At 39.0% G+C, this 27,523-nt stretch overlaps 2 protein-coding genes across 7 annotated transcripts; both read left to right on the top strand.

Annotated features, from left to right (window-relative positions):
- On the top strand, positions 1,086 to 4,244 carry LOC8065454 (dnaJ homolog subfamily B member 6). Its single transcript, XM_002436591.2, has 6 exons — positions 1,086 to 1,500; positions 1,640 to 1,736; positions 1,872 to 1,942; positions 2,061 to 2,123; positions 2,209 to 2,523; positions 3,872 to 4,244. The coding sequence occupies exons 1-6, from the start codon at positions 1,354 to 1,356 to the stop codon at positions 4,055 to 4,057; spliced, it is 879 nt and encodes a 292-aa protein (XP_002436636.1). The 5' UTR covers positions 1,086 to 1,353; the 3' UTR covers positions 4,058 to 4,244.
- Positions 8,553 to 27,259, top strand: LOC8077302 (exportin-7-A). Of its 6 annotated transcripts, none has more exons than XM_021448776.1 (30): positions 8,553 to 8,723; positions 9,680 to 9,726; positions 9,977 to 10,286; positions 10,798 to 10,958; positions 13,054 to 13,119; positions 14,222 to 14,339; positions 14,419 to 14,528; positions 14,637 to 14,732; positions 15,341 to 15,464; positions 15,796 to 15,863; positions 17,436 to 17,522; positions 17,611 to 17,763; positions 17,867 to 17,962; positions 18,357 to 18,416; positions 18,485 to 18,606; positions 18,689 to 18,776; positions 21,555 to 21,659; positions 21,882 to 21,986; positions 22,054 to 22,106; positions 22,189 to 22,252; positions 22,336 to 22,470; positions 22,551 to 22,663; positions 22,737 to 22,830; positions 23,074 to 23,293; positions 24,597 to 24,727; positions 25,578 to 25,724; positions 25,859 to 25,987; positions 26,110 to 26,208; positions 26,305 to 26,343; positions 26,676 to 27,175. In XM_021448776.1, the coding sequence occupies exons 3-30, from the start codon at positions 10,037 to 10,039 to the stop codon at positions 26,811 to 26,813; spliced, it is 3,171 nt and encodes a 1,056-aa protein (XP_021304451.1). In that variant the 5' UTR covers positions 8,553 to 8,723; positions 9,680 to 9,726; positions 9,977 to 10,036; the 3' UTR covers positions 26,814 to 27,175. The 6 variants fall into 6 exon arrangements, with proteins under 6 accessions (XP_021304451.1, XP_021304452.1, XP_021304450.1 ...); XM_021448777.1 differs by having other exon boundaries at positions 9,680 to 9,709; XM_021448775.1 differs by having other exon boundaries at positions 9,680 to 10,286; positions 26,676 to 27,259.

A 27,523-nucleotide genomic window follows, 5' to 3' on the forward strand; every position in this document is an offset into this window, starting at 1 on the left:
AACATTAAATATAGACGAAAACAAAAACTAATTATACAGTTTAGCTAGAAATCACGAGATGAATCTTTTGATTCTAGTTAGTCCATAATTAGATAATATTTGTCACAAACAAACGAAAGTGCTACAGTGCCGAAAACTTTTCAACTAAACAAGGCCCGAGTAACCGTCCCTGTCCCTTCCGCCTCGGTTCGATTCGATCATCAATCAGCTCGTGGATTAATTAAGCCTTCTTCAGTTTACGAAAAATTTTAAATTCAACTGCCATAGCACTTTCATTTCGTTTATATTTAATAACTATTATCTACTTATAAATTAACTAAGCTAAAAAAGTTATCTTGTAAATTATAGACAAAATATATAATTGATTATTTTTTCTATATCTAATGCTCTATACATGCATCAAAAAATCGATGTAATAGAAAAAGAATTTTAGACTAAGGTCTTGTTTAGTTAGTGAAAAAATTTAGATTAGACTATTGGAGCAATTTCATTTGTATTTAATAAGTATTATTTAATTATGGACTAACTATGCTTACAAGATTCGTCTAGAAAGGTAAATTATACAATTAATTAATATTTTTATTTTTATTTAGTATTCTATAAATATGTTTAAAGATTCAATATAACGTAAAATTTTGAAGAGTTTTGGAAAATTTTAGAACTAAACAAGGCCACAAGGCCTCGATCAAGCCCGGCAAAGCACGCGGTCGGCATAATCATACGCGGTCGCCACAGTCGTCCCACTAATAACAACTTGCCCAAACGAGGATCCTTCCAGAAACGGGCCCCCGTCCACAGGACGATTGTTAATTACCACTAGTACTACTCCATAATCCGATTCCAGTGATCTCGATGGACAATGTTTTCTGTTCGTTTACTGCTAAGTTGTGTTTTTCTCTCCTAATAACAAGCTCACTTGTGCGAAAGCCGTACCTGTGTTTCTGGTCTTTTCCGAATCATGCATGCCCTTTTTCACTACGGTAAATATCTTTGTTAGCGTTAGCATAATAACTAATGTTAATTAACAGGTGGTGATGTGACCACACACTTTTCGTCTTTAAAACCACACAAGCAGGCGTCGGTGTCCGGTCCCGGTTCTGGAGCCTTCGCGTTTCGCGTGGAAGCGCAGCGCCACCCAAGCAACTTGCACGACCGGCCTCCTCGCGCGCCTCCTCGCCTCTCCTCTCCTGGCCCCTGTTTGTTTCCTTCTGGCCGGGCCCCCTTTTGCCCCCCCTTCTCTCTCTCTCTCTCTCTCTCCTGCACGCCACTCTGCAAACCCCCGCCCGCGGCTCCCGAACAGAGCTGAGCCGTCGAGCAGAGCAGCAGCCTCTGCGCGCGCCGGCGCCAGCCGACATGGCTGCTACAAGTCACTGCGGCAACATCCAGGACCAGGACGAAGAAGCTTCGGCTCCTGGCGCCGCCGACCTCTACGCCGTGCTCGGGCTCAACAGGGAGTGCACCGACGCCGAGCTCAGGGTCGCGTACCGGCGGCTCGCCATGGTACGTTTTTCCCCTTCGAGTTTCAATCTAATCAATGCTGCTCGTCTCCTCTTCTTCCAACCAACCGCTCCGAATCGAGGATCCTTCGCTGAATTTATTCATTTATTTTTCACCTGATTCTGATCGCGCACGCATGCAGATATGGCATCCGGACAGGTGCTCGGCGTCCGGCAGCTCGCCGGCGCGCATGGAGGAGGCCAAGGAGCGGTTCCAGGAGATCCAGGGCGCCTACTCCGGTGATCACTTCCCGTCTCCCCCTCCCTCTCCCCTGCTCCTCCTCCTCCTCCTCCATTGATCGATCATTAATAGCTTAGGGCTTAGCCGCCGCGCAAACGCGAATTCCTCACATTCCATGCCGATCGAATGTTCAGTGCTCTCCGACTCCAACAAGCGGCTCCTCTACGACGTCGGCGTCTACGACAGCGACGACGACGAGGCTGACGTAAACTACTCGGCCCAACTCGATCTCATCATACTCTAATTTTCCTGGGGGGATTTGGTCAGGGGAATCCGATTGCTGACGGATTTCTTTCTTCGCTTTGCATCGTCCCCGTCCGCAGCTGTCGGGGATGGGCGACTTCCTCGGAGAGATGGCCGACATGATGAGCCAGGCCACGCCAACGGTAAAGCCCCCGCCGCTGATGATCTGGAGCCGTCCCTCGCGCGTCGAGATCCGCGCGCTAACCGAATTGATGCCAACGTGTGCAGGAGACCTTCGAGGAGCTGCAGCAGGTGTTCGTGGACATGTTCCAGGACGACCTGGACGACGCCGGCTTCTTCGGCGGGCTTCCGACGACGGGCCGCAGGGCCCAGGCACCCAGCACCTCGCTGCCGCCGTCGGTGTCGTCGTCGCCGTTGCGGCCGACGCCTGCCGCTGGAAGAAGCAAGGGTCCGCAAGCGACGCCGTCGTCGTCGTTTAAAGGCGTCGAGAGGCGGGGTTCGACGTCGACGGCGAAACGGCCGAGGCCCAACGGGTCGGCGGGCCTGGAATCGGACCTGGGCCTCTCCGGATTCTGCTTCATGGTAAGCTAGTCGACCTAGCCCCGCAGGCCCGCTGAATGTGATGGCACATTGGCACTTGACACGCAGTTGTTATTTTACTACTTCCCTGCCCAAAAGAAAAATAAATCTCGCTTAGCACAAGGCCTGTTTAGTTCACCCAAAACCAAAAACTTTTAAAGATTTTTTGTTACATCGAATTTTGGAGCATATGCATGGAGTATTAAATATAGACGAAAACAAAAACTCTGTAAATCACGAGATAAATGTTTTGAGCCTAGTTAGTTCATAATTGAACAATTTTTGTCAAATAAAAACGAAAATGCTATAATACCGAAATCCAAAAAAAATTCAGAACTAAACAAGGTCTAAATCAAACAATCAGTAAGTTTACATCTTTTTAAATAAATTTGTTATTAAAATGGATTTCATGTTACTTATTATGGATAATTAGTAATACTCCATACATTCCAAAAGGTGGCTTTGATTTTTTTATACATTAATTTTGCTATCTATCTAGGCATATTTTTATTTTTATATTATATCTACTAGATACATGTACCCAAAAAAGTCAAAACAACTAACTTATCATTTAAAAATAGAGGGAGTACTTATATTGTATATATTTTACTAAACTTTGTAATTATTCTTTAAAATGAGATTTTATTTTGTTGACGATGAACAAGTAACAGGTCAGTTTGGTAGAGTTCTCTTTCATGAGGCCTAACTCTAGGGGGAGTAAGGTGGGGAATATGTGAGAATTAAATTTGAAGTGATTTTAGAGGCAATTGAACATGAATTAGTGGGACGCTGTGGGGAGCTGATTTTTTAGCTTCTAGTAGCTTATATTGTAAATAGAGAAGTGATTCTCGTTAGTTCTTCACCATAATCCAAATCACAGCCGTAGATGACTATCGAGGCTAGAAATAAGAGGAACATTCCATACAACTAGGTATCTATATGTTTAGTCGTTAAATTAATAATATATTTAACAACTGAGTCTTAATTTTTTGGTTCATTCAGATAATATGTGGTAACTAACTAGATGTGTGATATATACTTTAACCTTTTATTTTCTTAAGTTTCTTTACTTATAATGCAAGCATTGCGGGTATGAATTGAAAATTGCACTCATAGTGTATCGAGGGTGAAAATGATAGTATTTTGTAGGTGTTGTCAGTTGTCACGAGCGGGTATTTGCTTTACCCATTGGACACGTTATGCCATTGCTATTGCAATTTGTAGTTCTAAAGATCTCATCCCCGGCCCTGTTGAGTTGCAAACATGTTCAGACATGAAACTTGCATGCTTCTATAGTTCTATTTTCAATGTTGAAACCTAGACGGTAATGACAGTACTATCTTCCGTGCAGGTGAGTAAGGAGATGAGCAAGTCGAAGGAGAGGCAAGCGGTATGGGCCAGTGACGACGGTGACAGGAGCACCGATGGCAAGCAGAGGTTGTCGACGAGCCGCGATGTCTCCGGTGGTGGGATGTCACGCTCACTGCAGGGCCAAAGCAGCAAAAACTTGTTGCAGTGTATGGCCTCTAAGTCTTGATTAGAGCACTGTTAATTGACTTGCTGGCTCGTGCCAGTCAAACACATTGAAAGAGGAGAGAGAGAAAATCTTGTTGCGTTCTTCGATCTTTTCTGAGCTCTGCTGTATTGTTTCATAAGTTTCTATTTGGTAGGAGAAATTAAAAATGATCAACGATGGCCCTAACAACTTTATGAGCAAACCCACATGCTATTGGGTCCAACCTATTTTTTTTTCCATTTTTTGCATGGCCATATGTTTTTCCCCAAAATGGGGTGTGTCGTCGGGTTTTGTTTTTCTCCCACGGCCCATGGGTGCAGGACCCGAAGTTTAAGCAGCCTGCTGCAAAAAAAAAGCCCATCATAATTGGCCCAATTAAGGATTTACAGCCCTAGCTATATTTAAAAAAAAAATCATTGATGGACTCCTCTATTCTCTCCTCTTGGCTTTTTACCCACTCTCAACCGCACGAGTGCTGGGGCACACAACATCGCGCCATCACCACATCTTCGAACTGCGTATTGGCACGTCTTCACCCTGCGCCGTCGGCTATTCTCTCGATGCCCCTGCAACCTTCCACTAATCGCCGCGCCCTGTGGTCCTGGCTCGCCATCTCCTATGGTCTAGGCCTTGTTTAGTTTCGAAAAAATTTCGGATTTCGGCACTGTAGTATTTTTGTTTTTATTTGATAAATATTATCCAATTATAGACTAACTAGACTCAAAAGATTCATCTCGTGATTTACAGACAAACTGTGCAATTAGTTTTTATTTTCGTCTATATCTAATGCTTCATGCATGTGCTACAAGATTTGATGTGACGAGGAATCTTGAAAAGTTTTTGGTTTTCGAGGTGAACTAAACAAAGCCCTATTTGGTTGCCTTCATGAGACCATATATGCATCTTGAGATGCAGCGTAGCCCTGTTTGGTTGCCTGCATGTAGCTTTGGGTCAGACTGTGAGCATGCAAAAATGAGCCCTCAGCCATGCCGAGGAGGAACGCCCGAATCGGCCGTTCCTAGCCAGCCAGGCTGGGCATATGCAGCCGTTTACGTGGCTAACGGTGTATTAGTGTGTGATTAGTAAATATCAAGTGATATTAGTGTACTTTAAAGTTGATTAAGATATAATTAGATAAAATAAGACCTGTAATAATGTATTCGTACACAAATACAAATTATAATCATACTCTTATAATATTTTTATCTCATATAGCTTACCTTCGTACTTGCAACCAAACAACATCTAATCCGAGCCTAGCTCTACATATGCATGCAACCAAACTAAGCTTCCTGCATACATTCGGCGAGGCCAAAGGCAGCCTGGCTCCCTAGAGCTGGCCTGGTTGGGATGAGAAGGGAACCAAACAGGCTCTATGTGATACTGCCCCCTAGGTCGAGGATGAGTAGACGTAGATATGCGCCTCCACCAGCAGTCCACACCGCCACAACACCACACGCTGTAGCTCTTCGCCTCCGGTCCTGTTGGTTCATCGCTCGCCCCTAACTCTAATGGTTAGGCCACCACCCCATGCTCACCCCTGTTGCCGGTCCATCCAAGTTCCCAGGTTCCATGGAATCTGTCGGGGTGGGTTCAGGTTTCGTTTTTGGGTTTTCGGATGCGAGTCCACGGATACAACATTTGACCTCGCCCCGCCTAGTTGCCATTTTTAGGTGCACAATATCAAGGCAAGAATTTATTCGAGAGAGGTTTCACCATGGCGGGGCGAGAACTTTTGGTGTGAGTATTCACTACAGTCGGGTAGACGGATTTTCTTTATATTTTGAGTTATATAGATAGAAATAGAGACATAGAAAGAGATAAAGATAGAGATAGAGATAGAGACAGAGATAGAGATAGAGATAGAGATGCTATGTCGATAGTGTTTTCATGGTGTCGAAACATTTCATTTTTACCATTAACACCAACGTTCAACCCTATGGCTGGCGTCTAAAGTCAGTGATAGTGTACCCACACAACCAAGTAAAACAAGTACTACCTTTTTTTTAGATAATGGATAAAACAAGTACTACCTAGGGGTTGCAGAAGCTTTTCATCCAAACCATAGTTTAATAGCTATAAGCATAAAATAAAAATAGTAGTATTCTTATCAATAACAAATTACGAAGTGAAATTGGTTTGCACATGAGAAAAACTATATTGCCATAGAGGACCAAAAAAGAAATGGAAAAGAATAAGGCTCGCTTTGTCAGGGCTTCTAAAAAGGTTAGCTTTGGCTTTTTTAGCTTCTTGGAAAAACCTCTAGAAAATACGAGTACTAGGTTGAAAAATGGCTCTACAAGAGAAAGCTACAACGGGGAGATGTCAATTCTTTACTAGAAAGCTGAAGCCATCTCTAGCTTTTTAAGGTGAAATCGTTAGAAAAGATGAAGCTTTATCAAGCAAAAAAGTCCATATGACCTTCCTCAACTACTGAGTAAGTCAGATTTATTGCACACAATTACAAAACCAGATTCTAGACTCCAGCTCTTAACATTGTACAATTTACCTCTATGAGCGATTTTAGAAACTGGTTTGGGCCTTGTTTAGTTCTTAAAAAAAATTGCAAAATTTTTTAGATTCTCCGCCACATCGAATATTTAGACGCATGCATGGAGTATTAAATATAGAAGAAAATAAAAACTAATTGTGCAGTTTGATTGAAATTAACGAGACGAATCTTTTGAGCATAGTTAGTCTACGATTGGATAATTTTTGTCAAATACAAACGAAAGTGCTACAGTGTCGATTTTGCAAAAACTTTTGGAACTAAACAAGGCCTTGGCTAACATAGCGCCATGAGGAGAGTAATTAGGACTTAATCGATACTTCATAGAGGTCATATAGACTTTATAAAAAATACTAATATTTTTTTGTAAAAATTCTAAATTATCTGGAAACAAATAAGTATTTAAGAGTACTACATTTTAATTTATAAATATTAAAAATCATAGAAATTTTGTTGTAACTCGAAAAATATGAAACCAATTTCTTATTTATCTTAAAACACTCTATCTTTTTCTAAGCTAGCCGCTAGGCACCATAATGTACACAATGGTTTTTGGAAACATATGCAGTCCAACATCCTATGCCCGTCCAAATTGCCTTCCTTATCGATCATGTGCTCCCGGTACATGCACAGATCTATGATGGTGATGACGAACCATACTCTTGTTTAGTTCACCCTAAAATCTAAAACTTTTTAAGATTTTCTGTCACATTGAATCTTGCGGTATATGCATGAAGTACTAAATATAGATAAAAATAAAAACTAATTACACAGTTTGTCTATAAATCGCGAGACGAATCTTTTAAGCCTAGTTACTCCATGACGAAAGTGCTACAATGTTGTTTTCCCAAAAAAAATTGAAATTAAACAAGGCCATGGATATTGTTGCCCAAGTTACATGCATTGTTTTGGGAGTCTGAGAAGTGACACACCAAAAGGTCCAATGAGTCTGCACACGTTATCGTCGTGATGTCTCGTGAAGAAGACAATATGTTGCTATAAAGCTAAACCACGTTATACATATTGTTACTATGCAATTAGAACTTGAATTATATAGTTTTTATTTCTAATTTTCCATGCACATATCTATGGTTAAGCAAGACATTGCTTTTGAGCATTTTTTTTTTGTAATTTGCATGACGGATTGTGCGTTGATTCATGCTGCGGTCTATAAGGATTTGTCTTAGTTTGCATTCTTCATTTCATATTTGTCCTATTTTAAAATTTTAAGAGACCATATAAGATTCAAAAAAAAATCGAAGCAAGCAAGAAAGAAAAAAATATAACATGGTTTTAAGACAAATCTAAAACTGGTCTCATATAAGTTAAAATATTTTTATGATTTTTTATAATATTAAATTAGATTTCTGTATTTTTGATGCATATTTTTTCAGAGAAATATTACGATAGTTCCTAAGAGTTATCTCTTTAATTCTATATAAAGTCTAATTGACCTTCTAAAACTATCGAGATAGTCCGGTTTATATTTGTTTATATTTTTCATGGATGATGTAGCCCCACATAGCATGACTAACATGATACCACACTAGCTAAAATCGCTCAGAAGATAATTGAATGGTTTTAAGAGTTAGTTAGAGAAGTATAAAAATCTAAATTTCTAGTTGAGGAAGTTAAGGGGATGTTTGGGACTGCTCCACAAACTCCACCGTGGGGCAGCTCTATAAAACACTGGAGTTTGTAGAGTATCTTTTTAGGTGCTTTCATAACTCTACTATTTTTTCTCGATTGGAGCTAAACCGTTTAACTAAAAACTATAGAGTGGAACTGAAAAACATGGAGCAGAGCAGAACAATTCTAAACACCCTCTAAATCGGACACATAATTGTTGAGGGAGGTTAGGTGGAATTTTTCCTCATCAAACACAAACAGTGCTAAACCAGTTTAATGGGCCGCTCTGACTCTCCCCCAAGGCCCTAAGAAAACCTGGAGAAAGGAAAGAGAGCCATCGGCCCATTAGCGCGCAGAAAAGTTAGCTGTAAAAGAGCCCCGGAAGAAATGGTCCCGTGCGCGTTCACTCCTGTTTGCTGTCTTTCTTCTCCCGTTCACCTTGCGTGAGCGTCTGAGCGACAACTAGGGCGACCGCCGCCGCCCTTCGCCTAGCATCTCAGGTCTTCGTCCCGCGCTTTGCCGGCGACGAGCACGCATCCACCGCACAAGGTATGCCTGTCGCTTCTCATCCCTTCCTTCCTGTGCCAAACTGAGCACACGAACCCTAAGCTAAGCTATTTGGCTATCTGTATTCGGATCTGATCGCCCCCACATCCGTCCTCGTTCCCTCTCTCTCTCGCGCTCCCCTTTCGCTCTCAGACGACTGATGGGCCGCCGCCGCCCTAAGCCAGGTGCTGAGGCTTTCGTTGGTGTCTTGCCGGCGCCCGGCGACGAGCACCCACCCCTTCACCTCCCTTCTCTTATGCTGTGCGACGCTGAGCACCGAAACCCTAACCTAAAGCTATTTAGCTATTTGACAAGCCTCTATCTTCGAAGTTTTTGCAAAAATTATTGGGTGTACATGTGTACACCCATGTCCGTTTACTGGATCCGCCCCTGCCCCTGGGATGAGCATCATCCTGGAGCCGTTTCCATGCATGGTTCCACCCCTGGGATGAGCATCATCCTAGAGCGATTTCCATGTCATGCAACCTGATCTCTGATGATAGGCTATCTAGTGTTTAGGGGAATGCAGCATGTATTTTTTGATCAACTCATTGTTTGTTGTGCTATGTGTTTATATGTATGCCGGAATGTAGGGGAGCCCTATCAAGTAGACTGTCTTATAAAGTGCAGCACATAACTCGCTTTGATCTTTTTTTTTCCTGCGTTATGTGTCGCTTTATCCCTTTTTCTTGTGTTATGTGATACCTGTTAAGTCGCTATAAATAGTCTTTTACCTATGCTGTGCAGTACCTGTGCAGATTTTATCATTTTTTGCATGAACTAACAAAATACAATGGCTCAGCAAATGCAGCTATTGTTAGCTGATTATTATGGTATGACGTAGATTGTTGTAACTATGTTTTTATGTGTCATCAAGTGGAAAGCAATCATTGTTTTGTTATTATGCTATTGTTTTGCTGGTTTGGCCGTCGCTAAGTTTGGCATTTCCATTCTTGCAGATCACTGTAACCCAGGCTGAATTGTGGCTGGTATTGGCGATATAAGCGTTAGTTAGCTGTTTATATTGTGTCTTGTGTCTTTGATTAAGCGTCATTGAAAAGACTGTCATGAGAAAACTCTTTTGTTCAAATATTTCTCTCCTGTAATAATATGAATGTACTGTGACAATCCTTCATCCTATGCTAGAATCACATATTTTAGCTTCTAAGCTCAAGTTTCCTATTCAACCGAATACCTAATGTATTAATTCGGTGCTTGTGACAAGCGTTCATGCAAATTTGTGGATATTAATTCAGAACCTGGTGGCATATTAATCTTGGATACTTGGTCAACTGCAAACTCGAAGCTTCATTTTCATGTCATCAATGGAGAGCCTAGCGCAATTAGAGGTGTTGTGTGAAAAGCTTTATAATTCTAGAGACTCGGCTGAGAGAGCGCATGCGGAAAGCACCCTCAAGTGCTTCTCAGAGAACAGCGAGTACATTTCGCAGTGCCAATACATATTGGACAATGCCTCAACTCCATATGCCCTGATGCTGGCGAGTTCAAGCTTGCTCAAGCAAGTTTCCGACCGCAGTCTTTCTTTGAATCTCCGTCTCGATATACGTAATGTTTCTTTCTCTACACTTGTTTCATGGCATCATCTATAGTTAAGGTTTTATTGTTTCTGTTCTGTTGCATCCATGTGACATTTTAGCATTAAAATCCCTTTATGTTTATCAAATTTAGCTGTGTTGCTTTTGTTCAGTTGCATCTTCTTTAGCATTTATGTCTCTATATGTTGAATAAATACGAGCTGTGAGCCTGTGACTTATGCAGCATGCAATCATACAGCATAGTCCCAATGTAATTTTCAATAAGCTTTTGTTATTTCTTGTCGACTCATTTCCTTATACTCGCGACATATCTAAAGATTGTAAATTATATAGTTTCCTATTCTCCTTAAGTTTTCTTTGTCTGCTTTTGTGACGTTGCTGGAAAGATAACTATTTCCATTTATCGTTCTTTATGCATCATCATAGATGAAATTAGTATTTGTGTCTGTTCCTTCCTTACCTGCTTTTGTATATCTCTTGTTGCTTATTTATGCCTAACCTTTTTTGTAATCTGTGTGAAGGGAATTATGTCATAAACTATCTTGCCACAAGGGGGCCTAAATTGCAGAACTTTGTCATTGTGTCCCTAATTCAGCTGGTTTGTCGAATTACAAAATTTGGATGGTTTGATGATGACAGATTCAGAGAGACTGTCAAGGAAGCGACTGATTTCTTAGGTCTTGTAAGTATGTTTGCATGCTGTATGTGTTGAGATAAGAATTCTCTGATTGCTTGTCATGTATTTAAGAGTTCTGTCATCACATAAGACCTTGCCAGTTTGATGAGTGAAACTTGTTTTTGAAATTAATTGAACTTCACACACAAGACAACTATTTGCACCAAATAAATCTGCATACACCATTCCTGTTTCTATACACATGGATCCAGTGAGTTTGAACTTTTTAACCTTTTGAACACAGAGAAATGTAACTTGTAAGGAAAATACAGACTGTTTCCACCCCACTGGACCCATGTTGTTCTTACATGCATAGAGGTCATACATGAATTTGTTCATGACTTCATGTTTATAAGACCTAAAGCCTTGGTAGAAATCATTGAGCACTTGAGCGGTACGATTAAGAACTCTGATAATGTTAGTAATTTATCAGAGAATCTGTTGTTTCAATTTTGTATTCCTGGTGATATCCATTTTAGTGGTCTAAGTTCCATTTGGTAAGCAGGTTGTAAGATCCTGTGCTAAATATGCTAGTAAAATTTGGAAGTTGCTATTTCAGTTGAAACTTAGATAAGAATTTTTTCTATGCTATTTATGTAGGTTAAAATTATAATACTTTATGGAGTAACTTGATCCAATCGGTGATGTACTGTTGCCATAACTATTCAAACTAGGCTTCTTGTTTGCTAATGGAACCCTCATCTCACGGAAAAAGAAAAATATTTCCTTTCAGTTTTGCTGAGGTTATTGTAAACTTTCCACAACAGTCACACTGTTGCTCATTATACTATATACGTCTATACCTTCTGCATCCCTTTTGTCATCTTTTATATAGACCCCCACTGTTTTCCCATAAATGTTTTTTTATCTCACATGCACATATTAAGATAATGTGTGCTAGATAGGTTGTTATCGTACACCAACAAATATCTCTTCTATTGTTCTCTAAATTTGTTTAGTTTTTTTTTTCTTCCACCAGTTTGTAAGTCTATAGTTAAGGACCAGTTAATAACAACGTAAGAGTCTCTCCCAGATTAATGGTCTGTTACAGTGATAGTATGCACAGTTGCATAGCGATTTGAGAACATCTATCTTGCCCTCTAAACAGGAGAACATTACTTGTAAATGAACTGTTCTGTCTGTTAAAACATCATTTGCATGATTTATGAGGCAACAATTAAATGCTACATGGTTCTAGTTATACTATATTTCCTAGGCATTGACTAGATGGCACCTGTCATGAACCTTGATCTGGATGGCCCTAAGCCAGGCAGCCAGTAGCTGGCAGCCGGAGCACAACAGCATGGGTAGAAGGGGGCTAAGCCTAATAGATTGATGTTCTTTTTTTTGCTTTCCCCATGGTTGCCAGCTGCTCCTTTTATAAAGCTAGCATAGCCCTAACAGTTCAAATATAATCTTATCTCTACTGGTAACAAACCCCTGAGATCTGAACTAATCTTATCCTTGCTATTCAATCTTCTAATTCCTAACTAACTAAAGATAACAATTAGACACACTGGCTATAAGGCTAGGTTACTGTTCCTGCGAACAGTAACACTAGTAGGACCTGCACGTGGCAGCACCTATGTGTCCAGGCACACCTCAATGGCACTGGGTGCCACAACGCCTTAGAAACCTCAATCATTTGTAGAGGAGGAATGGAGTAACAAGAGAGTTTAACTTTTGTGTTTGAGCTAAAACATAGGCATCTTTACTGTTTTGCTACATTAGTAATTACTAAAGCGAATCTGTTTAATGAAATTTGTAATGAAGCAGTTGTGGCAATATAATACTCCCTCCTGTCGCCAGATGTCATTTGCACATGCCTGCAGTCAAATTTCTAAAATTTCAATTGACAGTAGATTTTAATTTCTGAAATATTTGTCCTTGGGACCATGCATATTGTATGTTTAGGTTTGTCATGGGAATAACTTCCATAATATTACAATTGTACTGGTCTTGTAAATGCAATTTTGGAGACCATGTGTTCAAAGTGACATGTCTTTGTGACCGGAGGTGGTATACTTTTGGTTCCAAGTTCTTTTGCATGCGACGTGATGCATTTTTCTTATCTTTGTTGGTTGTGCCTACATCATTTCAGGCATCTCAGGATCATTATTTCATAGGCTTGAAGATACTAAACAATCTCGTTGCAGAAATGAATCAGGTGAGACACAATTATTTGTTCAGTATATGCTTAGGTTATAGTTTCCTTTTGATTTTGGGTCGTATTTTGATTCAAACATGGATAGATTAAAGTTTAACTCAGTGTTGCTTCAAAAATAATGTTGATTGGTTGGTTCTACCAGGCTGCAAATTGTGTTGTTTGCTCATGTTGCGTGGACATACCGTCATAGCAAAAAAATATGAAAATGTTGTTTTGACCACCATACATAATGCTGACTATGCACAAACACAGCTGATCAACATAGACACTATCTTGTGGAGTGAATTCATGCAAAACCAGTTGCGCCTAGAACCATGCAAATGAACATCATGTCATCATGTATAATCTTAATGTTAGTACTAAGAAGCAGGGATATTAAGTATGTCTATGTGTGATTGGCTTATTAACATGTATACAAATGGACATGCAAAAGGTTTTTTTTCTGCTTCTGAGTGTACTTCTGTTTGTCATATATAATTGTGTCTGTTGTGAAGACCTTGTGTGTCTTACTGCTTGAGATAGTTCCAATATGCTTGTTTCCTACCTAACATGAAGAGTAACACAATGTTACTTGGTTAATATGGAGGTAAACAACTGTAGTGGTCTCCATACTTGCTCTCTCTCTCTCTTTCTGTGTCCCCCCCCTCCTCCTAAAGGAACACCTCTCTTGAATGAAGAGTTTTCTTAGTATGTACTCTCTCCATCCCAAATTATAAGTCATTCCAAGAATCTTGGAGAGGCAAAATATCTCAAGTTTGACCAAATTTATATGATAAAATAATAATATTTATGATACCAACTAAGTATCATGAGGTTCTTTATTAATTATGTTATTATATTTTCATAGTATATCCACTTGATCTTCTATAATTTTGGTCAAACTTGAGATGCTTTAACTCTCCAAGATTCTTGGAATGCCTTATAATTTGGGATGGAGGGAGTAATATACTAGTGTATACATTTACAGTCTGACCTTGTGCTTTTCGGTTCATATATTTAACTTCACCCGAAATCAAGCTTTTATTTCCGACTTCATTTTTTAGTACATTTGAATTATCATACCCGTTTTAATTTGATGTTTATATGTTGATTTATCATATAGCCAAACCCTGCGATGCCTTTGACGCTTCATAGGAAAATTGCGAGTTCATTCAAGGACCAATTTCTTCTGCAGATCTTCCAAATTTCATTAACCTCACTTAATCAACTAAAGAGTGAAGGTATGCGCAAGATGTCTAGTTGGCATTTTTTCCCAGCAGATTATTGCAATTCTTAATATTTTCCCTTCTTAAACTTCAGCTCCGGATGAATTTGGACATATTCCTCTTGACCTTGCATTAAAGTGCTTATCATTTGACTTTGTTGGTTCTCCGGTGGATGAAAGCTCTGAAGAATTTGGAACAGTGCAGGTATATCAGTTACACGATTATTAGCTTCATAGGTTTGATTAACCTGTCATTGCACCACACTTAATCTCTTCCTTTTATTCAATAATTGGATATTTTATTTTGGTGCAGCTTCCTGCATCTTGGAGGCCTCTTCTTCAAGATCCTTCCACACTCCAAATCTTCTTTGATTACTACAAAGTCAATGACATACGAGTTTCAAAAGAGGTATACACTGACATGGTGATTTGGGTAATTCATAATTCAAGAGAGTTTTGTTTTGTTCCACGTGTTCGAAAAGAGTTACCTTGTGATGTTCATGTTCGTGTGCACATAATTATGACAGTTTTATGCCCTCGGTAAACCTGCGAAGAATGGATCCGGAACGACATTTTCTCTAGCATGTTAGCAAAGTTATTAAAGTATAATATTCTGTTTATGGTTGGTTCAGTGTATTTCTAGTATCCTGTTACAGACCGGTCACTATATTACCTTTTGAAGACCAATCACTATTTACCTTCTTCTGAGGTGGCTTGGTCATTAATGCAACCTGGCAGCCTGCTATTTTGGTATTCTTAGTGGGTTTTTTCTTGCTCAAGAACTGTAAATTTTTGCTGCGACATGCAGCAGCAAGAATTTTTTTTAATAATGTTTGCCCTATTCTCTTAGATGTATGTTCTTTGGTCCCTTGTTAGTAATTTTAACATTGACTTCTCTCTTCTTTAGAAATTTATTCTGGCTAGTGCCTTACGTTATACCTGTATTTAACCTTTCGTATATTTTTTCTCTTCCTTTTCCTTCTGTACTTATATGTGCAAACCCTTCGATTTTTCCAGGCTTTGGAGTGTCTGGTGCGACTTGCTTCTGTCAGGCGCAGTATTTTTGTGGAGGATCCTGCAAGGTCCCAGTTTCTTTCTCATCTGATGCTAGGCACCAAGGAGATACTTCTAACTGGCCAAGGTTTACTACACAAAGATTTTTCATTGTGAATTTGTATTTGATGCTGGTTTTGTTCCTCACAATTTTCACAAATTAATGAGAATATAATAGTCTCTTTTGCTAAAATAAAAGCATAATGGTCTCTATTGAAGACATTGTACATGAAGTAATAATCTTGTTTTCTGTTAATCGGATAACTTGACTGCCACAACCACATTGTGTATTGTAAGAGAATGCAAACTTGTTAGCAGATAAGTCTGTTTACAGTTGCTACTCTTACCAAGTAGATAAGTTTCTTGATGCACTGACGCAGGCAAAATAGTTATGCGATTTATTGGTTTCCAATTTGCAGGACTTGCTGATCATGATAATTACCATGAGTTCTGCCGTCTTTTGGGACGTTTCAAAGTGAATTACCAGGTTGCAATCCTGTTCCTTTTTCGCTATGGACATAGCTTGAGTTTCATTATTTCATAGCAGTGAAATTACGATGGTTTAGAGTTTAAAACATACTTTAAATTTTTTATAAGGACGTGAATAAATTGCAATCTTGTTACTTGAATGAAGAATCACCCTACTTGGTTTATTGGTGTTTTGGCAACAAATATTCTCTTTATCTGTTTTCATTTTTTCTCTAACGATTATCTGTTTTCATTTTAGCATGTGATATGAAATAGACTAACAGAGTATTTGTGTCTTCTTTTGTGTTGCTTGGTAGTTTTTATTTATTTATTTATTATACATGTCAAAGGGGTAAGAGCCCTTACAAACACACAACACACAACACAACCAGGTTTCAAATTAGCCATACACGCCTATTACAGAGAAAAACAGCAACCATGACCTAAACTCTACTATTGTCCAGCTGAAGCGCAAAGAGGTAAGAAATGCCTTGCGCTTCTGTCAAACCTCACAAATGCAGCCCATCATTAGCTAGCAGCAGATCTCTAGGCTCTAGCCAGGTTAGGAGATGCCCCATCAAACACACACCTATTGTGGTGCAACCATAATGTCCAGGCTCCTAGTATAATAAGAGAATTGGCACCCTTCTGAAATTGATTGTTGTTGTTGTTTTTTTTTGTATTTTTTCTTAATCTTTTAGTTTTATACCAATGAAAATAACCAGTTAATTGGTTATGTTAATATATTAGTATGTGCAACTACTTGGCATGACTGCTATTGTTTAGTGTTGCTGTTTATTTAGTAGCCATATAAAAACATCACTGGAATGATGGAACAGGCACAATATATTGACAATCCTTCTCTTCTTTGCCAATAGCAGTTACTCCTATGCCCACCTCATGTATGAGGAAATGTGTTAAGTGTTATGCTTGACATTGTTTTTGGGACCTTTGTTTCTGAACCCCCGTTGCCTCATGGGCACTTCGTACCAAAGTTACTGTTCTTAACTGGGAGGCTATTCTAGTTTTATTTTTCCAAATGTTGTCAATACCAACTAGCAATGTTTTTTTTGGTATTGTCATTTCTTATGATTAAACTTCATAGAAAAAAAAATCAAAATATTACCTAAATAACCCCATTTTATCCAAAAATGTGTGAATACCCCCTGGTGTGGTTTGAAGTGCAAAATAATGAATTTATTAAGGCATTACATTATGAAATATATTGTTAAAAAAGTGTGAGGACTCACACCCACACCTATTTTTTATTTGGAAATTTCTTCTGTTACAACTATGTACCTTATATTTATTGATCATATTAAAGCAGAATCAATCAAACTGTTCTTTGCTTGTTCCTTTTCTTTTTCTGTTATTTTTTTTGACATCCTCAGAATTATCAACAACATTTACCAGATGATTCGATTTATATTTGACTGTTGTCATTCGTTGACAATAAATACTAGATAAATAACTTCATGTGTGTAGATCTTCTGCCGATGGAGTTGCAATATTTTTCATTATAATTGACTAGCCTATGCTAGAAATGAGCCCTTTTATCATTATATGTTAGTTAAGTTATTGTGCTGTGCAGCTGGCAGAGCTTCTGAATGTTGAGTTTTATGGTGAGTGGATTGGTCTAGTAGCTGAATTTACAACTAGATCCTTGTTGTCATGGCAGGTTTGTCTTAATTCTTATTGCTTAACTTCTGGCCATTTGTTTTCTGAAGTATGGTGAGGCTTATGACTATTGATTATTCTTTCTGTAGTGGGCCAGCAACAGTGTCTACTATCTTCTAAGTCTTTGGTCAAGGCTGGTGACATCTGTGCCTTACTTGAAAGGCGAAACACCAAGTCTTCTTGATAAAACTGTTCCCAAGATCACAGAGGGTTTTATCACTTCTAGAATTAATTCTGTTCAGGTATATTCATACCAAATGCTTCTACTCCTATTTCTGTCTAAATAATTATTTATTTGTTTATTTATTTACCATTCTTATCATTTGTTGTTTCTACACATCTCAGGCCATCCTTGCTGACAACTCACTGGAAAATCCTTTGGATAGTGTGGAAGTTCTCCAGGACCAGCTGGAGTTTCTTCCCTTCCTTTGCAGATTCCAGGTTTCTGTTAACTAATTTTGGTTTTTAGTGTTTAAAATAAAAAACTATTCATCTGGTTCTCTTCTTTGAATAAAATAGGGAATAAGATCCTTTAATAAATCTTTAATTGATTAGTTTGTGATCTTCCTGTAAAAGATATGCTCTGTTCCACCTTATTAGGGAAAATGGTGCTAAATAAAAATTTTCTGAATCTGGATCTAATTTGCCTCCAATTTGTATGTGTTAACTTTATGGATAATTTGTAGTTAATTAAATCAGCAAAAAATATAAGTAATCTTCCTACCAATTGGATAAATGAGACCCCTTATTATTTTTTTGACTTCAGAATATAATATTTTCCTACAATGTTTCATATTACAGTACCTGATTCTTCTTTTCTTTCAATGAGTTGCAGTACCAAAGTAGTAGTCTGTACATCATAAACATCATGGAACCTCTTCTGCAAGCTTATACGGTATGTTTGTGTTGTTTCACACAGTTTTTTTTTAATATATTTCTGTTAAAAATTAATATCTACTACAGGAAAGGTCCAGATTACCAGCTCCTGGTGATGCTGATGAGCTGTCTGTCATTGAAGGCCAAATCGCATGGATGGTTCACATAATTGCGGCCATTGTCAAAGTTAGGCAGGTAACAGGTGCTAGGTGAGCAATATATTTTTTTTCTAGTTTTGTAAACTTTGTTCTTTATATGCTTTTCATGGATGAGATTTTCCATCTTCTGCAGCCAAGATACACAAGAGTTAATTGATGCAGAACTCTCTGCCCGTGTATTGCAGTTGATAAGTATGACTGATACAGGAGCGCATGCTCAGGTTAGATGAAAATGATTTATCCACTTAACATGAATAATCAGCTAGTGTATTCGCAGGTTGAATAATTCCACTGAGAATTATTTGTTAATGTAGAAAGTAAGTGCATGTCTAGTGTCGGAAATTCTCTTACTGTGACAGTTGTTGCTGAACTTTAACTAGCTAACAGCTTTAGTATTTTGCCAGTAACACAATATAAACTCATTTATCAATTTGGAAAATTGGAATTGTAGTAGTGCAAAATGTGTTAGTTTGAACTTTTTCGTTACATATAACTACCATTTTTCTGTGGGCACCTTCCCCTCATTTTCCCATCGGAATTGTATGAATTTGATCAGAATGGCAGAAATGACATTCTTGTTTGTTAGAGTTGTAATTTTCCATAACTTGGCTAACCTTAGAGGGTTAGGAATATAGTGTCATACACATGGGCCTCATGGGCCTAGCCTCATGGGCCTATACTCATATACTCAACATTGTTATTAGTTTTCCTTCTGGTGTCCAGCCCACACACAGTTATGGGAATCGCTACGCAATTAATGCAAACTACAGTTCAAGATGGCTTTTGAACTTTTGACTTATTATTGTTTGTTCCAAAAGCAAGCACCCTACATTATAGGAAATGGTGTTTCTTTTACTTGCTGGATTCAGGCCTTGTTTAGATCCAAAAACTTTTTGGATTTGGATACTGTAGCACTTTCGTTTAGGGTTTAGGGTTTAGGGTTTTGAAAAGTTTTTGGATTTTGGGTGTAACTAAACAAGGCCTGACTTACCGCTATAGAGTTCATTTATATTTGTGCATCCACATTGGGTTGTTAGGTTTTTGCGGGCCTTACGGTCAGCATGTTTCATAACCATAAGGATGCTTTTAACAGCCGATATAAAGCTCAAAAGGACACTTCTAATTTTGGATACATCATTTAGTTTAATGAATTTTTTGGATCCATAATAGCAAAAGATACTACAAGTCTACAATGATATAGTACAGACTGCTGTACTATCTAGGTTTGGCAATATGAAACAAAACACCATGTAACTGTAAATTGCCTTTAAATCTAAGCTTTTGTCAGCTCTGTTTTGAGAAGAGCATTGGAACTTAAATTTGTGATATCCCAACTAAGGTACTCAATCCATCCCAAATTATAAGATGTTTGACTTTTTTGACACCAAGTTTGACCACTCGTCTTATTCAAAAATTTGTGCAAAATATCACTTCTTTTGTCGTGGCTTGGTTTATTAATAAAAGTTCTTCAAGAATGACAAGATCCCGAACAAGATCCCAAACCCCTGGCCCACCCATACGGAGCGGGACCATAGCCCATGTGAGAACGACCACAGCTGGGGCCACACCTTAGACCTTTGCTTTGGCATTGGGACAGACGATGGGTTTTTTTAAACCTCTGCCTAAAAATGTGCTTTCATGGGGAGTCGATTTAACTCAGCTAGATGTCCTTTTGCTTTCCCTTTTTAAATGTTATATTATCAGATACAATTTTTGTTTGCTGAGCTTTTCTTAACTTCTATTATCATTTTCAGTATGTTTGCTGACAATTATTTGCTAGTGAACAGTTTTGGTGCTCTTCATTATTTTATTGAGCGAGTGATTGGCCATTTTTCTAATATGATTCATCATATATTCTGGGACAATTTAACAAATGAGTGGAATACACCAGATGTCCATAAACTTGTCTGTGGGTGTCATGTTGGTCCTGAAACTATCAATTAGCAGTTTATATGCCCCTAAAAGTGGTTCACCTAAGGTCCAAAGCCTTCACAATCCTTGTTAGTCTGCCACTTGCCATGTACTGTCATCCATGGCACCTTATTTTGCCACCTCATCATGTCAACATCATCGCCAGCGCTGGGCACCACATGCCATTAAATTGTGGTGGGACCTTAATGTCATATTGTTCCTCATTCCTCTCTAGTTCACGCTTCCTTAGGCCCTGTTTAGATTGAGAACCAAAATTTTTTGGGTGTCACATCGGATGTGTCGGAAGGATGTTGGAAAGAGTTTTTAGAAACTAATAAAAAAATAAATTACATAGCTCATCAGGAAACTGCAAGACAAATCTATTAAGTATAATTAATCTATCATTAGCACATGTGGGTTACTGTAGCACTTAAGGCTAATCATGGAGTAACTAGGCTTAAAAGATTCGTCTCGCGATTTTCAACCAAACTGTGTAATTGGTTTATTTTTTATTTACATTTAATGTTTTATGCATGTGTCCAAAGATTTGATGGGATGGATAAAAAAATTTTAGGTGAGTAACTAAACAGGGCCTTAGGGCCTGTTGGGATTCTGACTGCCAGGCAGCTGAGCAGCCAGGAAACAATCCCCAGGCTCAGAAAATCGTGCGCCTTGGAGCTCCTCCCTGTGCCTGGCAGGTTTTCCAGGGTCACAGCAAACACACCCTTAGTGCCCACATCATCATAGCATGTCTTGTTAGCTTCCACGTCACCAGCAGAAAATTTCACTGGTTTTGAACCTAAGGCGGATCATTTAACATGTTGAGTCATAAAAATGCATATTAATAGTTTAGGGACCTAGATGCCCACCTCAAAGTTTGGGGAGCACACTGGTATTTTGGTATATTTTACTCTTAACAGATTACCAGTAGTATTGTTCCTATTCCAAACAGACTAATTACTCAAAATTATGATAAATACTTGACCCAAAAATATTACAGACCTTTGTTTGCAGAGAAACCGCTGGGAATTGGTAGTCTTGTCGCAGGTTCATTGTGTGAACATTAACTGACTTTATTGTGTTTGCAGAGATATCAAGAATTAAGCAAGCAAAGGCTTGACCGAGCTATTCTCGTCTTTGTACAAGGTTTCAGAAGGTCATATGTAGGAGACCAAGCGATGCATTCTTCAAAGGTTAATAGACAACTATTCTTTTATTTTCTCTTTTGATGGGCTTCTTTTGGTTTGTGCTGGAACCAGCCCTGCAAAAATTTGGCACTGGTGCCAATGGTTGCTAAAATTTTTGCAAGCCTATGCCTCTGTTTATTCCCTGTACATGTTCTCGCTGATATTTGGCCAAGTGTGGCAGATGTCCCTGCTTGTTAGGTTCCATAAACCAGTGCTTCTTTGCTGCAGCAGTTATATGGAAGATTGTCTGAGCTTCTAGGACTTAGTGACCATTTAATTCTTCTCAATGTGATTGTTGGGAAAATTGCTACAAATCTGAAGTGCTATGCTGAGGTGACTATTCATTTATTTTGGCTTTAGCTTTATCTTTGAGCTTTGCTGACCTTTGCTGTGGTTACAGAGTGAGGATGTTATTGATCATACTCTGTCCCTGTTCCTTGATCTGGCAACTGGGTAAAGTTGTGACTATGTTTTTTCAGTTTTCCTTTTCTCATTTATTGCGTGATGACAGTTCATTTTTTCCTTGCCAAGTCAGCTATATGACTGGAAAGCTGCTGCTTAAGCTGGAGAGTGTGAAGTTCATCATTGCAAATCATTCTGTAAAATCTTCCCACTAGCTTTTATTTATTTTCCATCCCTGCGCTCAGTTTAGAGATAATTCTTTCTTATTGTATTCTTCCAGCCGGAGAATTTCCCATTTCTAGCAGAATACAAATGTTCACGTAGTAGAACTACGTTCTATTACATCCTTGGCTCCTTAGTCTTCATGGAAGATAGCCCTGTGAAATTCAGGACTTTCATGGAACCACTTCAGCAGGTGCGTAGATAATCCTTTTGAGGGAAACATTGGTAGTTTTTAATATTTGATGTGATCTTTATTCTTTTTTTTTACCTTAGGTTGCATTTAACCTGGAGGCAACTCCTGATGCTGCTTTTCGAACTGATGTTGCTAAGCATGCATTTATTGGTTTGATGAGAGATCTACGTGGCATAGCGATTGCCACCAACAGGTGTGTTATCTGATCATGTTCATTATGAGGGTATTACAGCTCCTATTTTTACTGATTTACCGATGTGATCCAGCCGCAAGACATATGGCCTCCTATTTGACTGGTTGTATCCATCTCGCATGCCCCTTCTGTTGAGAGCCATCTCACTCTGCACGGATGAACCAGCGGTTGTCATCTGTTCCCAATTTGTTCTCTAAACAGTTTTATGCCCCTGCACATATTAAACTTTTTTTCACTTCATATCTTCCTGATTTTATTATGTATAAGCCTTTGTTTTTAGAAACAGCTTTATATCTGTGTGCTCCTATTGCATTTTTTTGCTCAAATATGCCGCCTAAGCCTATCTTAGCTACTCATAACCTGAGGTTTCATAATTTGTCTTCAGTCACTCTAAATATCACCTCATGCAGGTCACTACACCCTTGCTCAAGTTCATGTATGAATTTGTTTTGAACAAAGCTCAAAGACTGACGTTTGATTCATCATCACCAAATGGGATCCTGTTGTTCCGAGAGGTTAGCAAAATAATCGTGGCTTACGGGTCGCGAATTCTATTGCTTCCTAATGGCACAGACATTTATGGAAGTAAATACAAAGGCATATGGATCTCTCTGACTGTTCTTTCAAGGGGTGAGTAAACATTATGTCATTTGACCTGCTAATTTGATATACTTCAGGTGTGTTGACTATAGGTTCCAGCCGGATAGTGGATAGCTGGTTGCATTCATCAGTACTATATTTCAGAAGGCTCGATATCACTGATTACATGAATGTGAAACATGATTATTTGCTGGCGCTTTTGTAATAGACTTTGCTGTAATAAATTGTAGTGTTCATTATCCTAAGTTCACTGATATGGATTTAGTTGGGGCAAGATGGAATATAGCAGGAAGAATAAGCTCATCCTCTGAGGCTCTGATAGCTTTTTAGGGTTCCTGCTTGATTACAACTAATGATACGTCTAGGTGTTTGTAGTCATCAAGTCTAACTGATAACACTAACAAAGCAACAAATTTGATCTAATCTGCCTAAGAGCCACTAATAAAAAAATGCTAACAATGCCACTGCCATAATAACATCAAAACACTATGGGTTTGACATTTCTACCATGTCAACATATCACATATTCACATGCATCCAAGCGAAGAGCCAGAGAGCCAGACTATTAGAGATAGACTAAGATATGTATAGCCTGACTTGTTTGTACGTACATAACTTGTACTCCAAGCCTTCTCAGCTATATATATATATATGAAAGGCCACCCCCCCTTCAAGGGTGTGCAGTGTATTACCTCCCTACATGGTATCAGGCGGGACCGATTAGGGTTCCCTGTGTCCCCACCCTTCTGCTGCCCTAATTTTCCGGCGCCGCCGCCCTAGCCCGGCGCGCCCCCCTCTGCCCGTTCAGGTCGCCCTAGCACCTGTGCGCCACCGCACCACCAGCAGCAGCCGCGCCTTCTCCCTGATCTCACGCAGTCTTATGTTCAACCCCCATACCCAACCCAAAAACAAAAGATGTTACGATTGCTGAATTATCATTTTGAACTGCAAACTTGCTGGCTGTTTCATTAGGGTACATGCTTCGAAAAACTGTTGAAAAGGGCTGCTTCTCTCTCTCTCTCATTCCCAAATGGCTTTTGATTTCTTATGCAATGAGTAACGAATTCCAAAGAATTTAAGCTAACTTTGTGAATCACCAGTTCTTGGATGGTTTCCAAGGATTTGTTACACACTGGGGTATATCTTGGTCCTTATCTTGTAAATGTTGGCTACTTTTTGATTTTTAGATTTCTTTGCATTTTTAAGATTCTACTATGACCTATTTTCTCATAATAGTTGTACCATATATTTATTTCTTGTGGGCTTAAGATTTTGTAATCTTATTGTGATTATGTATTGTTCTTTTGACTGCCATTTTACCTGGAACTTCCAGCTTTGTGTGGGAACTATGTCAATTTTGGTGTATTTGAGCTGTATGGTGACAGAGCGCTTGCTGATGCCCTTGATATATCTCTGAAGATGACCCTCTCAGTTCCATTGTCTGATATATTGGCATTCAGAAAGGTATTCATATCAATTCAATTTTAATTTGTCTTAGTGCTTAGTGAAAGAAGGTATGCAGTGTATAATAGTAGATTGATTATGGGATTACATGATACATGTATAAACATAGGTAGAGATAGGGGGCGGCTTATGGAAACAGAACCGACCTCTGGTATCCTTACCATATACAACTCAATCCACACCCTTGCTGGACAAGGAATCCAACGCAGAGCAGCTACAAGGGCTGGCTGCAAGGCCCAGAACACTTAGTTCCATGCATCAAAGTTCTCTCACATAGAACATGGGCAGGAACATGCAAGCAAATCAATTTAGGAGATAATTGCTCGCTAATCAGAATTGGTCAATTGGTTTTGCTCTTACCATTGAGGCATTGACTTTTGTGTTTGACAATTTTGCTTGTGGGTCCCCATGCAGAAGGGCTGTGTTAGTGCGTCAGTCATACCATAGGTGCAAGCTGGGGTTCAAACTCTGGTTCTTGAAACATAAGCAAATACCATAATAAGCAGTACCTTATGTGTGTATTTCTATGCATTTTTTGATTATGATGGATCGATAGCTCAATTTCTCTTAATAATTTATTTATTTAGCTAAACCCCAGGACTAGGAAACTACCATCTGATACCTCTATGCAAGATAATTTTTGCTTGGTCCAAGTCTTATGCTTCCAGAATCTTGGTCACATAGTAACCTGCAATCTGAACAAAATGAGCCAGGGCTTATGTCAACCACACTTGTTTTGTTCACCTAGACACTTGTATTTTTTCGGTTTCACTTGTACTTATGTAGCCTTAGTGTGAAGTTATTATTTTCAGCTGTTGACCTTAGTGAGAATGAGTTATTGTTTTTTCAGCTGTCGAAGGCGTACTTTGGGTATATGGAAGTTCTGTTCAACAACCATATCAAGTTTGTTCTCAATTTGGACACACACACATTCATACATATTGTCAGTTCACTCGAATCTGGCTTGAAAGGTCTAGATACAGGGATATCAACACAGGTTCGTCTCAAATATTCCATCTTGAGTGATGAAGCTATATTATATAATATGTTTAGTGAAGTAGATAGACTGAAACTGTACTGGCTTTTACATTATCTGGGCTGATTTATGTCACGAGTATCTCCTTTGGGCAGTGCGCTTCTGCCATCGACAGCCTGGCGGCCTTTTACTTTAACAACATTACATCTGGTGACTCACCTCCGTCACCAGCTTCAGTAAATCTGGCACGGCATATTGGAGAGTGCCCCAATTTGTTTCCTCAGGTTTTGTTGTCAAATCCTGTTTTCCATATTCTGAAATGTTTCAAAGTAATACAATAATATTTTATTTGTGATAGATACTGAATTTGCTTGTGACTTAAAGGTTTTTTTTTGTTGTTCTGTAGATACTGAAGACACTTTTTGAGATCATGCTCTTTGAGGATGCTGGTAATCAATGGAGTCTGAGTCGACCAATATTGAGCCTGATAATGACCAGTGAACAGGTGCCTTCATTTATTTTTTATTTTAATAATACTTTTTTTCTACTTTATGCTTTAAGCTTGTTTATTATTTTGATTTGTTTATTTCTTTTTGTACAGATGTTCACTGAACTCAGAGCACACATATTAGCATCACAGGTTAGAGCAGTCCTCTGTTTGAAGTTCCATATTCCATTAGAGCCTTTGGTACCTTTTTTTTTATGTTGGGACCTTCTCATAATTTGCTTGGTTCTTTGGTTTTGCTCCTATGGTTCAAATTGGGCTAGTGTCATAATATTGTAGATCACCTTCAGCGTGTACGCTTTATATTATATAAAAGAACACATTGAGGGGAGCGGTCTACTTTTTGCTCCATTAGCATTTAGAAATCTTCACTGATTTGTTGGAACCTTTCATTCTTTTGGATGCCCCAAATAGCTTTATAAAATGGGTGATTATTTTAAGTGATCTGATGCAAGTTTAATTTACAGACTGTGGACCAGCAACAACGCCTTTCACAGTGCTTCGATAAGCTGATGACGGATGTCAACAGGAACTTGGAACCTAAGAATCGCGACAGATTCACTCAAAACCTGACAGCATTTAGACGTGATTTCCGACTGAAGTAATAGCTCCTTGGAACTAGCTATCAGTTTGAAGGAGATCCTGCATGATGTAAATACTCCAGTTACCTTCTTTTTAGGAACTACCATTCTGCGGGTTGAGAATGGTTTGCCTTGGATTGGCTGAAGATGATGGATGGGTCTTGTTGATGCATGTGGTGGTAAAAGCAGCTGTAAATTGCATAGCATGTCATTTTAATCAGAATGGTGAATGGTGGAGATTGTTTCTTTTGTTTTTTCTTTTATTTATATTGCATCCCTTTTGCGTGTACAGCGAAATTGATGCTAGAACAGGGAAAGCTGTTTGCCCAAGTTGTTTGGTGGGAAGCAGTCATCCCTTAGATCTAATTCATTTGTTAACAAGTCAACGAGGTAAAGGATGTAAATGATTCCGTTGGCTTTGCTGAATATGAAAGTTGAAACAGTAAAAAGGGTGGCCCAATTGCAATCGATGTGCAGATTGAACAGTTAATAACATTTTCCTTTTTGTATCAATGTTTGGTATTGATACTCTGCAGGTTCGTTTGGTGCAATTGCAATACAGCACTGTGCTTTGTTGCTGGCTTGCTGGTTGGGGTCTGTCTTGTTGCTTGCTGGAGCTTGTACCCCTACCGGGAGATGCAGACATACTATGTTGCAGAATATCTCGAGCCCAGGGGGCCCCAGCTGTGGAGGCTTTATATGCTATTCTTGTGTCTAGCGAGTAATTATTCAGA

This window comes from Sorghum bicolor, chromosome 10, assembly GCF_000003195.3.
Source record: "Sorghum bicolor cultivar BTx623 chromosome 10, Sorghum_bicolor_NCBIv3, whole genome shotgun sequence".
Classification (NCBI taxonomy): Eukaryota; Viridiplantae; Streptophyta; class Magnoliopsida; order Poales; family Poaceae; genus Sorghum; species Sorghum bicolor.